Genomic DNA, 15,032 nt, shown 5'->3' with positions numbered 1-15,032 from the left:
AAAAACAATGATTTCAGCAGTAGAATTCATTTCCTATACTTAATTTTACCTGCTCCTTGGTGTTACGTAAGCACTAATAAGTGTATAAACTTGAACAGTGTTACATAAATATAAAATGTGATTCATTACATGTTTATAACCACAAAGACACATTAATTAGTAGTCTACAGTAAGACACGTTCTTTTACAAATGACATAGGAACACTTGTATTGTTCCTGCTAATTGTCCACAGTATGTGACTGGAAAACCCAACCTTTTATTCTGGGATTTTAAGTCTAGTACCTTTAGCAAAGAGCATTATCATTATTTGAAAGTCATATTTGGCTTCTGGTGAGTAGCACTAGTGTTTCCCTTCCTCCTGAGATCCTTCTAGGAGGTGGCCTTCATTCGGTGGCATGCCTGACAACACTGACCTTTTCCCCTGGGAGCAGTGTGCATGCCCACAGAGGGATTCCCAGGCAAGCTTCCACACACCCCTGATCTATCATCCCACTCTGTCCAACGCTCACCCCTCACCCCACCTTTATTTGAGCATCAATCTTAAATTTTTTCTTTCAGATTTTTATAAACTCTGCTTAATGAGGTGCGTTCCTCTTTTTGGTGACAATGATGTAGAATAATCATGAATTTGTGTCCCTCTCACCAAAAAGGGGATTAAGAAAGGCATCTGCCCACCTGATGGGGCATTTTCATAGCAGTATAGGCAGAAGGCTTCACACCTCTGGGTAGATCTGGAGCCTTTAAGGCCATTCGAGATGCAGTTAGTTTGAATTAGATCCAGGGTCCCAAAACACCCTACTCACCTCACCACTCTAGGGCAGGAATAGGGCTTGCAAAACCCTAAAGAGGCAGAAAACCTCTCTTCTCTGTAGAAACTTTAATTCTCTCTGGAGAGCTCTATTTCTTTTGGAAATCCAAGACTTTGCAAGCAAACATGATAAGACTTTCTAAAGTCACTAGGTGAATATAATGAGTGTAGGGCTTAGAATACCCAGCTAGGGTAAGGGGAGGGAGGTGGGAACTGGGGTAAGTGTTCCCTTTCATTAGAGTCTTTATAGGTAATGATTTCTCTACTTAACCAAAGAAAAGCAGTGGAACCTGCTTCCCCCTCACCTATTAAAAGGAGAAAGATAGGTATCTTTAATGGAAAGCAAGGCATCACAAGATTCTTTAATTATAGGCTCAGAGGGGTTTTGAGCTCATCTTGTATCTCCTTGGCTTTCAGCAGGACAGCATTAAACCTACCTAAAAAGATAAGACTCTATTTTTAAACATACCCAAAAAGGACATTCTGTCTACTGTTCCTTTGTGAGATTGAGATTTTTTTTCCTTTTCTAACCTCACCACAGGTGAACTTTTCCTATTACTAACCTTAGCCTTCCCATTTGAGTTTGGCTTGGTTTACTCAGTGTTAGCCTTTTCTAAACTGTACTTACATCTGTCCTTCTATATGAAATTATAATAATTAATTAAGATATTTAGGTTTAAATTTATACATTTGGAGCCAGATGCTGACTTGTCAATCGCCCTTCTTTCTTTCATCTTTTTCTTTCTCTGCTATCAGCTCCAATGCTGTTTCTCTCTTCTTCATCTCTCTTTCAAGTAGTGAAAGGACACCCATGCACGCACACACACTACAACATATGTGCATTGTCACACTTTGATAAATTTAAAAACACCCCTTAAATAGATGGTTGACCCTCACTGTTCACAAGGGGTAACAGTTAATGGCCCAGACTCTGAAGCCCACTGTCAGTAGTCAAATTGTGGCTCTGGGACCTTTAGCATATTTTGTAATCTCCCTATATATTTTCTCATCTGTAGAATGGTATCCACCTTACAGGGTTGTGTAAAGAATTAATGATTTTATATATAAAAAGCCTTTAGAATGGTGTCTGGTGCTCTAATTGTAAATATTATGTAGTTGTTAGCTATTATTAAGCTCTCCTGGAAGCAAATGGACACTTGGAGGCATTAAACTCTGCCTGATATTCCAGAAGGCATAAATTTGAGAAACTCAAGTATAAGGGTAGAGGATAAACAGAGATAAAAGATTATATTTTTAAAAAGAAAGACAAAAAGAAAATAAGAGAACAAATCTAGAGAGAAAAAAGCAACAGCAGACATTGATTTTAATGGGGAAAAGTAGGAAGAGAAAAACAAGGGAAAAGAAAAGAAGAAGAGAAAAAGAGAGACAAGAATAAACAGGTGGATATGAAAAAGAAAAAGGAGAAAAAGAGAACCGAGAATCAGAATTAGAAAAGACTCCATTTACAGCTTGAACCAGGTATCAGGAAGAGGAGTGGAAGAGAAAACAAAAATGTTGGGCATAGAAGTGGGGAATGTAAGGTATTTTCCCCACCAAGGAAGAAAGAAGGGCGTAGCCACAAAGTGTAGAATAGTAAAAGCTTTATTTAGTAGAGTGCTTCCCGGATGAGGTTCTCTGGTCCAGGAGACAGGGGCCAGAGAAGTCGTGCAGATTCTTCCGCCGGGGTGCGTGTGTGTGTGTGTGTGTGTGTGTGTGTGTGTGTGTGTGTGTGTGTGTAATTGATAGGGTCAGTAGGGTGATGGCGAGTTGATATGATGTGGCGAAATTTAATTGGCTGACAGACAGTCGTTCTTTTTCAAAGGGCTCTTGGGAAGTTTCTTTTGGCGCACATAGGTGTGGGCAGTTCCAGCCAAAGTTCCCAGGCCTGGTTCCTCCCATGACCTTCCCCCATTGCCAACCAACCTCCCATTCCAACCTATTATGTTAGATAAGGGCGCCGCTATTCAGGTTGTGGCTCTGAGGGGAGTCTTGTATATGGGTATATGAGCATCTGGTTGACCGTGACTCGAGAAACTTCATGGATGCGGTCCTGCAAGGATTTTAAAAAGAGGAGTAAATATGAGTAATATGCTGATAGTTAGAAGAAGACCTAGGATAGGGGAAGCCCAGGTGAGGTTGGGTGGCTGCCATTAGGATTTAAACGGGTTGTAGGAGGAGAGATCCTTGCACAGTTTCTCTTGCAGACGGTTGAGGACATTGATGTTTTCAATGAGAACAGAGGTAATGGTGTCTGCCGTCTCTCGAGAGGTAGGAAAGGCTTCTATCCATCCTGAAAAGGTATCAACAAAGGCTAAGAGATAGCGGAGTTTTTTGTGAGGGGGCATGTGAGTGAAGTCAATTTGCCAATCCTGGCCTGGCATGTGCCCCCTCAGCTGATGAGTAGGGAAGCGGGGGCGGAGTCTCCCTTATGTAGAGGCTTTGGAACAGACAGTGCATGCTGCGTGTACCTTTTCGATAGTCTGCTGGAGGCCTGGGAAGAAAAAGAGTGGTTGCAAGACCGATAGAGAGCTTTTGGCCCTATGTGTAAGGAACAGTGGATATCAGAAAGGTGAGTTTCAGCCTGTCCTTTTGGTAAGGCAAGTCTATCTCCGAGAAGTATCCATCCCTAGTTGCATACGTCTCCAACTTTTCTGAGGAGGACCTGTTCTTCCTCAGGAGTGTAGGAAGGTTTCAAGGAGGAGGAGAGAAACATGAGAGGAGAGGGGGAGGCTCCCAGGGTGAGGTCTCAAGCCACCGCATTGGCCTGAGCATTTCCCAAGGCCACCGGGTCCTGAGAGGCTTGATGGCCCCTTCAATGTACCACAGCCACCTCAGTGGGAAGCTGTAATGCCTGCAAAAGTTTAGAAATGAGGGTAGCATTAATTATGGGGGAGCCCTTGGTAGTGAGGAAGCCCCTTTCCTTCCAGAGGGCAGAGTGGCTGTGGGTGATAAGAAAAGCATATTTAGAGTCAGTATATATGGTTACACGTTTTTCCTGGGCCAGACTGAGTGCCCGCGTGAGGGCAATTAGCTCTGCTTTCTGGGAGGTGTTGCCCTCTGGCAGCTGTTGGGTTTCTAGGGTGGAGGAGGTGGTGACCACTGCATCCAAACTGCATGTCAGGGGTGGCGTGTGAAGGGGAAAAGAAGGGGTCCCGTCCACCCCCATAACTTAGACCGGTGAGGGAACTAGAGGTTCAGAGTGTGGTGGCAAAACAGAGAAGGTAGCCCCCATGTCCACAAGAAATGAGATGGACTCACCCGCTTCTGTAGCATTACTCTGGGCTCGACGAGGGTGATGGGGGTCTTCGGGTCTGGGCCACGTCAGTCTCCATGAGGCCTAGGAGTTCGAGTGATGGGTCCACCTGGCTGGCTTGGCCTCTCATTTGGGTGGCTTGTAAGAGCCTGTTGCCCAAAAGGGGCAATCACTCCACCAATGACCGGGCTGCTTGCAGTTAAGGCAGGGCTTACTTAGAGGGTGGCCTCAGGCAGGGGCACTGCCGGGACCAGTGATCCTCTTTGCCACATTAAAAGCAAGCTTCTGGTGGGGTTCTTCTTTGTGGCCCGGACTTGGGTTGGGCACCTCCTATGCCTTGCCCCTGTTGCTCTGCCGGCCACAGGGTTGCCACAGAGCCTGGGTTTGGAGAGTTACCTTCTGCTGCATGTGGGCCTGGCAAACAGCCTCAGCCTTTTCCTACTAGCCGTGACCATTAAAAACTTTAAATGCCATGTTCACAGGTCTCAGATTGGGGTTTGGGGGTTGAGAATAAGAGGACGGGGGCTCCTGGGGAGCCTGGCACCCTGATCCAGCCAGAAACACTGGAGCCAGAGGCAGGAAAAGGCCAGGCCTTCCTGCAAGAAGATCAGGGTTGGGCCATGGGGTCAGGAGCCCTGCAAACTGGCATGAGGGCCAATGGCCAGCGGCAGAGGATGGCCTGACGGAGGAGGGGCTTAAGAACACAGCAGAGAAGGGATGTGCTCCTGGCTGGCAGGGGAGGGGGCTTCCTGGAGGGAAGAGACCAGAGTGGAAGGGGTCTCAAGAGGGGGGCGGGCAGGAGAGGGAGAGAGCTGGGGGCTGGTGAAGGAGGAAAGATCAGGAGTGGAGGGTTTAGCTGAGGTTTCTCTGGCCTAAAAGGGCCTGTGCCATGGAGTAGGCAGCACAGAGATTAGGATGGGAGTGCAAATACTAGAAGCCCTGAATATAAGGGATCTCCAACCATTTCCTAGTTCTTTGGCAATAGTTAAATTGGTGAGGGTGTTAAAATTGAAAATCCCTTCAGGAGGCCACCTGGTTCGATTATCCAGTGGGTACTGTGGCCCGGCCACGGTGGAGAAGAACAGTTTCTTCTTTTTAAGGGAGGGAGAGATTCTGGATAAGGAAATTCCAGGAGTGTTTTTGAGTCAGGTTTAGATTCCTGTGCCTCTATGGCCACCCTCAGTTCTCGGAGTGGTCAGAGATGAGAATTGGTGTCCTGCAACTCAAGCTCTGGCCGCCCACAGTTAGGTAGTGTGGGAGTGTCTGAGAAGTCTCCACGGGCACACATGCACTCGGAACGGATAAGAGGTCCCTGACACAGCTGCGATTACGGACAGGGAATCTCAGCAGAAAGAACTGAGGGGAGGCTGGAGGCAGGGGACTTACCGCACCACATGCTGAAGTGGGTGGGAGGTTGGAGGTCCTGGTTCTTCCTGGGAAGAGAAGGGGAGAGGGGTGGCCCCAGCGGGTTTCAGCACCAAATGTAAGGTATTTTCCCAGCAGAGGAAGAAAGAAGGGCGAAGGGCGGAGCCACAAAGTGTGGAATAATAAAAGCTTTATTTACACTTGATCTTAGCCAAAAGGCGGAGAAGCGATATTAATAAAAGCTTTATTTAGTAGAGCGCTTCCCGGACGAAGTTCTCTGGTCTGGGAAACATGGGCCAGAGAAGCCACGCAGATTCTTCCGCTGGAGGATGGGGTGGGTAATTTATAGGGTCCATAGGGTGATGACGAGTTGATATGACATAGCGAAATTTCATTGGCTGACAGATGGTCGTTCTTTTTCAAAGGGCTCCTGGGAAGTTTCTTTTGGCCTGCATGGGTGTGGGCGGTCCAGCCAAAGTTCCAGGCCTGGTTCCTCACGTGATTGTCCCCCATTGCCAACCAACCTCACAGGGAAACTTGGGACAAAAGTGACAGAGGGGAGAATAGAAGTGATGACATATAAAATTTCATTTATAGCAACAAACCTTGGTGTAATTAAATTAGGGAACTTCACATCAAAAATGAACACATTCATAATCACTAGGCTACTTTTCTCTATCTCTCCCGTTTTAAACTGATTCAGTCTGTCCCAGACTTCGTCCTTAAGGTCTGTCCTGATCAGCGGTCTGCTTTCTGTCTTGTCTGCTCTACCTGACAAGGCCCAGATGCAGTGATGCAGTCTTCACTGCATTGTCACTTAATACTCCAGCCATCAGGTGAAAATTCAGCTCTGGGGAAAATATATTTACGCCCTCTTCCTTCTCCAAACATTTAGAAACCTCTAAGGGAAGCTGGTATTTTAATTTTTTAATTTTTCATCTCAACGGCAGTCCCTCCACCCCCACCACTCGGGCTTTTTTTGGTCAATTTAGAACAAGAGGATAAAGTGATACAGTCCTGCAGGGATACGCCGCTTTTAGAGCTCCAAACTATCCTCCCCACCAAAAGGAATTCATCACCCATTCCTTGGAAACCAGAGGCTGCATCGAGGTTTAAAATAAAATCAGTATTTAAAATTAAGTTTTCTATTAAGTATTATTAAGTTGCCTGTTTGGTGCAAAATAAGTCCCCCTATTAGAGGAAATCGAGCGACCTTAAAGGGCCCTCTAAACAGACGAAGTGAACGGACCGCGAGCGTCTCCTCCTTTTGGGGTGAGCTTGGGCCGCCGCCGCCGCCGCCGCCGCCGCCACCACCACCACCACCGGAGTCACAAAGCCAGACGCAGCGCGAGTCCCTGCTCCGAACTCAGAAGACTGCGGAAGCGCGCACCTCGGCTGCGACCGCGACCGCCGCCCGGCGGCTCGTGGAAGCCCGGAGGAGACGCGACTCCCGCAGACACGTGACCTCCCAGCCAACGCTTCCAGCGACCCAGATCTGTCCCCGGAACCCGCGCCCGGCAGGGCAGTCTAGGGGACACGTAGCGACGGCCCCAGCTCCTGCTGCGCCCAAGTGTATGTGCATTTCGTGTACTTTCCCCCTCGGTTCACTTGCCACTGGCAATGACTATTTTGGGGGTCACCCTGGAGAATGTAGATCTTATTCTTGGTGTAAGAAGTAAAGACCATTGGTTTTATATCTACCAGTATACATCATCACATTCCTGGCAGCAAATAGCCGCAGCGGGACATGCTTGACCTTGGCTCCGAGGCCCTTTGCCGCTGGCTGTGCCGGGCGTCAGCGCGCATCTCCGTGCACCTCCCGGTAACTCTCACTAGCAGTGAGTCATGTTCGGGGACAGGCTCTGAGGAAAAGGTAGCTCGACTCCGCTGGCCCCTGCTTCCTCTAGCCGGTCGCGGCGGCTGCACTGAGAGCGAGCGCTGTCGCGCGCACGCGCCCAGGTTCCCCGCGCAGTGATGTGGCGGCAGCGGCAGGTCGGATCACGTTGCTGGCCCTGTGCTGGTACCCGTTTGAGACAGGATTAAGGAGGGAGGCTTTTGGAGGTGCCAGCGGTAGTAAACGTGGGCTCTGCACGCTCCCGGCGTCGCTTACCGCACGAGAGGGGGAAGGGAGAGGAAGCACGCAGCGCCACCCCGTGCGCAGAGGGGCTGCGGAGTTCAGCGGGAGACTGATAATGCTGCATTGCTTTTCCGCGGTAGCCCCTCGCATGCCACCTCCTCCTCCACCCCTCCCTCCCTGCCGAGTTCCTCTCGGAGCACCGGAGGCCCCAAACGTCGTCATCTGCTGTTGTGATGAGTGGCACTGCAATTCCGGCTGCTGCGGGAAGTTTGGGTGGCCCAGGGACACTGTGTGGCCAAAATACACTTGGATTGCGACATTCTGATCCAGTGACATTTTCATTTATCTTAAATCTTTCTGGGAGAGGATTTTAAGTTGTCCCTTTTCAGGGCAATCTCCAACGAAGGCCAAGGGATCTCTCAGGCCACTGAGCGGTGTGCAAACAAGTCTCCACAAATATTCCTTCGAAACTGGAGTTTACCCACCCTGAATTCTCTTTCTCTTTCCTTTCTCTAGTGCAAACCAATAGCACAGTCGGTGGAAAAGCAAAAAGCCACTTTCACGTTTCTGCACCGTAAATGACTGACGGACTGAAGGAGTCACATTTCTGAGCCGAGGAAGCCCTGGCTGCCCCGCACCCTCCGCCCTCCCCCCAGCTGACTGCATCGCATTTGGGAAGATGAATAGCTTGGCTGAAGTTGTTTTTCCTTTCCGGTGGCCCTGATCAGGTGTCCCCGCCCCCTCCCTTCCTTCGCTTTCCCTCGCAGCCTGCTCCCGACGCCCCCTCCCGGCCTGGCCCCTCCTCCCCCGCCCCCCTCCGGGCTGGACCGCGGATGGTACGTTCCGCACGTGAGCTGGGTGCTGGTCTGGCCGGCGACGCGCGTGCCCTGTGGCCAAACACTGCCCAGAGTGAGAGCAAACTACCAGCGCAGTGGGGCCGGCGCGAGTGTGCGTGCGTGTATGTGCGTATGTGTGCGAGAGAGCGAGCGCGGTGGTAGGGAGGGGGGACCAACTGCTTCACACTTTCAACACTGCACTGAAGACGGAGAGAGAAAAAGACTGGAGACGCACATATCCCCCCAAGACCTCCTAAAGCTACCGTCCCACAGATTATAGAACAGAATCCCAAAAATCGAAACAGAGGAAAACGGACAGCAGTTGAACATGGACGAAGGAATTCCTCATTTGCAAGAGAGACAGTTACTGGAACATAGAGATTTTATAGGGTAAGGTGCACGCACCCTTGCGAATATCTGTCTGGGCTTCAGTTTGAATTTTTTTCTTCTCAAGAAAGTGGTATGAAGCGGGCGAGGGCAGAGCCCTCGAATGGGTGCCTGATGCTGATTTCTGTTTTGCAGACTGGACTATTCCTCTTTGTATATGTGTAAACCCAAAAGGAGCATGAAGCGAGACGATAGCAAGGTAAGAGTAAGTTTCCGATGTTCCCCATAATCTGCCTGGATAGTTAATTAGGACCATTGATTTCACAGCGAAGCTCTGCCTGCAAATATATTACAGCCCTTGAGCTTCCCCAACTGTGAATTTTAAATGGTTTGCTGGATACTTTCAGGGGGAGATTAAACATCATACCTGAATATAAATTGCATTTCAGAGCAGTCCAGAGGAAAGAGGTTTCTTGGGTATAGTTTATCACATAGAATGTGTTTTTTTCAGGGGTGGAGGATATTGTTATATCCAGTAAATCAATGTTTATCCTATTGTTTTCTCTTTTCCATGACTCACGTGTATTAAGGATACCTATAAATTACCGCATAGATTAATAGAAAAGAAAAGAAGAGACCGAATTAATGAATGCATTGCTCAGCTGAAAGATTTACTGCCTGAACATCTGAAGTTGACAGTAAGACGCACATTTTCCTTCTTTGCTACTTACTCTCCAAGGGCGTGTTAATAGCCTGATACTACTTCCAGAGATATAAGAATAAATGTAAATATCAGATGCCTTACAACCTGTGCTTTAGTGTAGATTCCCACAAACTCAGGAGTAGGTGCTTACAACTGAAGGCAAAAACATATATTTCGTGGAAGGCTCAAGAAGTATAGGAATAGTACTTCTTTCAAAGTATTTGCTTAAGTTGCTGTGCTGGGCTGAATGGAGAGCCAATCAAGCCAAATGTGTGTTTTTAAGTAACCAAGTGCCCCATTCTCTTTTGCACCAATGCAGACTCTGGGGCATCTGGAGAAAGCGGTAGTCTTGGAATTAACTTTGAAACACTTAAAAGCTTTAACAGCCTTAACCGAGCAGCAGCATCAGAAGATAATTGCTTTACAGAATGGTAAGTCAGTTCAGGGAGGCCAGTCCACCCCGATGAAGCTGGGCAGCCCACAGAGGAGCAGTGTTAGGACTTGTTCCCCACCCCCACCTCCTTCCGTGGGCCCACGGCTCCCTCTCATTTGTGAAATTGTTTATACTTTTCCTTCATTGGAAAGTGCCCATTTCCTGATGCATCCTAGAGGCTTTCAAGTAGAACTCAGAGGAATCAGATTTTTTTTTTTAAGTGGCGGTTGCACCCTTCACTTTGGTTTTTCAGCTGGGAGTAGAGCGCCCTCATGCTTCCCACCTCTGCCACCTCCCCCCTGCATCCCCCTCGCAACTGGTAGATTATATCACTTGAATACAGAGGAAAAACCGAGATCACTTTAGTCAGTACAGGGCCCACGTGATAAGCAGATGTTTTAACGTCGGTGTTTTTTCTTCTTCCCTCCATTTCCTAGGAGAGCGATCTCTGAAATCGCCCATTCAGTCCGACTTGGATGCGTTCCACTCGGGATTTCAAACATGCGCCAAAGAAGTCTTGCAATACCTCTCCCGGTTTGAGAGCTGGACGCCCAGGGAGCCGCGGTGTGTCCAGCTGATCAACCACTTGCACGCCGTGGCCACCCAGTTCTTGCCCACCCCCCAACTGTTGACTCAACAGGTCCCTCTGAGCAAAGGCACCGGCGCGCCCTCAGCCACCGCCCCCGTCGGGTCCAAGGCCTCTCCCTGCCTGGAGTTCCCTGGACAGAAGCTGGAGCCCCTCGCCCACTGCGTGCCGGTCATCCAGCGGACTCAGCCTAGTGCGGAGCTCGCCGAGAATGACACGGACACCGACAGCGGCTACGGCGGCGAGGCCGAGGCCCGGCCAGACCGCGAGAAGGGCAAAGGCGCGGGGGCGAGCCGCGTCACCATCAAGCAAGAGCCCCCTGGGGAGGACTCGCCGGCGCCCAAGAGGATAAAGCTGGATTCAGGGGGCGGTGCGGCGGCTGCGGCGGCCGCACTGCTGGGGTCCGAGGCCGCAGCCGCGCTGCTGAGACCCGATGCCGCCCTGCTCAACTCTTTGGTGGCGTTCGGCGGAGGCGGGGGCGCGCCCTTCGCGCAGCCGGCGACAGCCGCTGCCCCCTTCTGCCTGCCATTCTACTTCCTCTCGCCTTCAGCAGCCGCCGCCTACATGCAGCCTTTCCTGGACAAGAGCGGCCTGGAGAAGTACCTGTACCCGGGGGCGGCCGCCGCCCCCTTCCCACTGCTCTACCCTGGCATCCATGCCCCTGCTGCTGCTGCCGCTGCCGCCGCCGCCGCCGCCACTGCCGCCTTCCCTTGCCTCTCCTCGGTGTTGTCGCCCCCTCCCGAGAAGGTGGGCTCCGCCGGCGCGACCCTTCTGCCCCACGAGGTGGCGCCCCCGGGGGCGCTGCACCCGCACGGCCGCACCCACCTGCCTTTCCCTGGCCCGCGCGAGCGCGGGAACCTGGAGAGCTCTGCTCAGGAAGATCCCTCGCAGCCAGGAAAGGAAACCCCCTGAATCCTTGCGCTCCTTTCTTAGAAAGGAGGAAGGTTCACGAGGAATAATATTAATAAGTTAAAACACCCTTAACGTTTTTAAGGGAGGAAGTGTAATAGATGCACGCCAGGCTTTAAAACAAACAAACAGGTGTTTTGTGTACATTTGGCGGTCCTGTTTTGCTCATCTTTCACTACCCCACCCTCTACACACTAACATCTCGTTCAGGCCCCACCAGCTGTAGAACCTCCGCGGTAGATATAGATTCTTTGTTTTTTTAATAAGAACTCCAAATAAGTTTGGCCTTCTTTAGGCCGTGTTCCATTACCTTTTGAAATATAGAACCTAATTCTTGAGGAAGTAAGAAGGGTGAGCCAATTTAACCAGGGTGGGGAAAAGGTGCCCTCGGAATTGACATTGAGCGGGAGAGTTATCTGTCAGTGACTCAAAGCTGTCCTGCTTGCTTCAGGAAGTTTTCTGCAATGATCTTTTAGAATTGAATTTACTCTTCAGTATTTTGTAACGTTCAGCTTTTTAAAAGTCGTAAAAAGCTCGCTGTTGCAACCTATTCTGAAGTGGTTTGAATGGTATCCCTTAGTAAATTGCACTTGTTTAAAGAGACTTAGAGCTGGGCCATGGTCAGAACTTAAGTCAGGGAAGTAGATGGGTGAGGAAGGCCAGAATCAGTCTTAGTACATTTGCTGGCACTTTAAGAAATTGACCATGAATCAATTGACTCATCTTAATTATATATATAAACATACATATAGAGAGAGCATCTATTGCCGCCCTGCCATTATTTAATCCATCATGTTCCTGTTTTTATAATATTGCTGTAAAAATAAAAAAGAATGTACACTGAACTTAAAAACAAAACAAAAATATAAGTCCAAACTGATTTGTCCTGTATTCTATTCAGTCATAGAAGTGTAAGAAAGCATTAAACTAGTCAGTTTTGATTGGAAATGCTATAAAGATTGGAATGAAGTCATGTGAGGCCTTCCTGTCTCCCAGTCTATGTATTTTCTGGAGACCAGACCAGATACCAGATAATCACAAAGAAAGCTTTTTGAATAAGGCTTAAACCAAGACCTTGTCTAGATATTTTTAGTTTGTTGCCAAGGTAGCACTGTGAGAAATCTCACTTGAATGTTATGTAAGGGGTGAGACACAACAGTCTGACTATAAGTGAAGAAAATATCTGGGTCTTTTAGTCAGTTTGGTGCATTTGCTGCTGCTGTTGCTACTGTTTGCCTCAAACGCTGTGTTTAAACAACGTTAAACTCTTAGCCTACAAGGTGGCTTTTATGTACATAGTTGTTAATACATCCAATTAATGATGTCTGACATGCTATTTTTGTAGGGAGAAAATATGTGCTAATGATATTTTGAGTTAAAATACCTTTTGGGGAGGATTTGCTGAAAAGTTGCACTTTTGTTACAATGCTTATGCTTGGTACAAGCTTACGCTGTCTTAAATTATTTAAAAAAATAAATACTGTCTGCAAGAAACCATCTGATTTAGAAAAATTTAGTATGTGAAGAGAAACTAGAAGTTATCTTTATATTCTAGTATTTTCAGCACTCCGTAAATTCTATGCCTAAATATTGCCACACTATTTTGTGATCTCAAAATTCTTACCAAGGAATAAAAACTTTAATATACGATATGAACTTGTCTAATAATTAAAAAACCATAATGGGTGCTTGGTTAATTTTAAGATGTCTATGAATACAGGGATGAAAGTTATTCAGGTTCTCAGATACACAACTTTATTTGCCATCGGCTTGATATTTCCAATCTCTTGCCAAGCCTATAGGCTCTGGCTGTGTTCACCAGCTTGTTTCTGGTGTATCTTAATGAAAAGTGCAAAAGAAAAAACTACAAATCACTTGTGCGATTTGTTTATGTTAGACCCAACTGGTTAATATTTTATGACTGATGAATTTTTCACTTTTCATTTTCAACACCAGATAGCCTGGTGTGTTTCTCTTTCACTGGGCCCAGTATAAATATGCTCCCACAGAGGGGTGCTAAATTTCACATTATTTTTTTAGCTCTTTAACCTTTATAAAGAATTCACTTATGGGGACTTCATCATGGAATTCAAAGAACAGGAATCATTTCTAGACTTTCCTGAAATTTACAATCAAATTTGTGATTTGCTATAAACTGTGAAGGAGTGTCAATTTTTAGTTTCAATAATGTTCTTCACAAACCCCTTGATTTTTGAAAAGTGTTAAAATAATAGTAAAAATTTATGAGATATAGAAAAAGTGCTCCCTCTGCTGACATTATGGCAACAGAACTACAAGTCAGAAAGTAGAGCCGGAAGGAACTTTAGAGATTGGCTTGTCCAGCCCCCTACAATTTATAATACAAAGGAAATGAAGCCCAGAGATATCAGATATCTCCCTAAGATCACACACCTACCAGATGTATTGTGGCCAGATGTATTGTGTCCCCTGGTTTAGGGAACTACCAACCACTGTTAACATGCATCTTGAACCAAGTAAACTGAATTTGGACAGTATTCATGAAATGTCATGAATAAACCACAGGAATGAATAAAATAAAAACATCAGAAATCAGAGGATCATAAAATGTTCTAGCATTGATATAATTTTAGTATAATAGAAAACCTTAGGGTTGGACCAGATTTTATAGGTCAGTTTAGTCCAATGCCTATATACTAACACAGGAATAAGATAAAGTTAGGACAGAATTGCAAAATAACATTGTACCTGGAAAATGTTATTCTGGTCATTGATTTAATAAATTAAAAGACTAGAGTCATTATAATTCACTAAGTAGGGTTCTATACTTGCAATGGTAAATTTTTCACCAGAATTCTTTGTAGTATATGTGATTTTTCAATTTAAGACAACTATGAGACTTGAATCAATAATGCTTTCTACATATAGCGCATATAGTATAATCAATTTTACATATATATATTTCTCAGCAAACTTTATATTGAATTGATAAATGATCTTTTCCCTCAGAAGAGCTAACCATATGTTTAAAGCACTAAAAACTACAATTTAAAAGCTATTTGAAGTATAACTGGAGTTTTAGTTCCTATCATTGTGAAAACCATTTTCATTTAGTTCTCCGTTGCCTGTTATACAGGCTGTAACTTTGCTTATTGCCCATCACCTCAGATTGGTTCAAATGTATGTAAAAGAAGCCTTAGCCTGTTACTGTCTATGTCACAAGTCAATTCCAAACTTCTGTGGGAGGTGATTGGCAATTAAAATTCTGGGAACGCGTGGCTGGGCAAAAAGACTAAGGCCTTTTACTTTATATAGAAATGAACAGAGCCCTCATGAATGAATTAAGACCATTAAAATGCCACAAGCTGGCTGGAGTACTGGGATAATAGTATTTTACATTAGATAGCAATCTAAATTTCTTTTTATTTATTCATTTTTAGAGAGGAGAGAGAGAGAAGGAGAGAGAGAGAGACAGAGAGAGAGAAGGGGGGGAGGAGCTGGAAGCATCAACTCCCATATGTGCCTTGATCAGGCAAGCCCAGGGTTTCGAACCGGCGACCTCAGCATTTCCAGGTCGACGCTTTATCCACTGTGCCACCACAGTCAGGCCCTAGATAGCAATCTAATCTGTTTCATTAAACAAAAAATCTGTTGGCCTCTCAGATCATTATATTCACACCTACCCATTGTTCTGTGTTGTTTTAATTAAGCTCAAATTGGATATATAGTGCATACTAAAGGCCAATGAAGGTTCC

The 15,032-nt window shown here is 46.7% G+C and overlaps 1 protein-coding gene and 1 long non-coding RNA gene across 2 annotated transcripts; one reads left to right on the top strand and one right to left on the bottom strand.

The window, feature by feature from the left end:
* Nucleotides 1–2,775: 2,775 nt before the first annotated feature.
* LOC136328986 (uncharacterized) lies at nucleotides 2,776–11,307 on the bottom strand. The gene is made up of 4 exons (XR_010730125.1): nucleotides 11,215–11,307; nucleotides 5,449–5,495; nucleotides 4,068–4,146; nucleotides 2,776–2,859 (listed from the first exon to the last, which is right to left on the bottom strand). It is a non-coding gene; the product is annotated as an uncharacterized lncRNA (long non-coding RNA).
* On the top strand, nucleotides 7,313–12,795 carry BHLHE41 (basic helix-loop-helix family member e41). Its single transcript, XM_066264947.1, has 5 exons — nucleotides 7,313–8,730; nucleotides 8,863–8,926; nucleotides 9,258–9,365; nucleotides 9,690–9,801; nucleotides 10,241–12,795. Exons 1-5 carry the CDS (start codon nucleotides 8,669–8,671, stop codon nucleotides 11,299–11,301), a joined length of 1,407 nt encoding a protein of 468 aa, XP_066121044.1. The 5' UTR covers nucleotides 7,313–8,668; the 3' UTR covers nucleotides 11,302–12,795.
* The last annotated feature ends 2,237 nt before the right edge of the window (nucleotides 12,796–15,032 follow it).

This window comes from Saccopteryx bilineata, chromosome 1, assembly GCF_036850765.1.
Source record: "Saccopteryx bilineata isolate mSacBil1 chromosome 1, mSacBil1_pri_phased_curated, whole genome shotgun sequence".
NCBI classification, from domain to species: domain Eukaryota; kingdom Metazoa; phylum Chordata; class Mammalia; order Chiroptera; family Emballonuridae; genus Saccopteryx; species Saccopteryx bilineata.
This window is presented reverse-complemented; position numbering and strand designations above follow the sequence as displayed.

Coding starts and splice junctions, on each gene's coding strand:
- BHLHE41 (XM_066264947.1), top strand. CDS start 8,669: ATGGACGAAGGAATTCCTCATTTGCAAGAGAGACAGTTACTGGAACAT. Junction 8,927..9,257: donor TGAAGCGAGACGATAGCAAG/GTAAGAGTAAGT, acceptor ACGTGTATTAAG/GATACCTATAAATTACCGCA. Junction 9,366..9,689: donor CTGAACATCTGAAGTTGACA/GTAAGACGCACA, acceptor GCACCAATGCAG/ACTCTGGGGCATCTGGAGAA.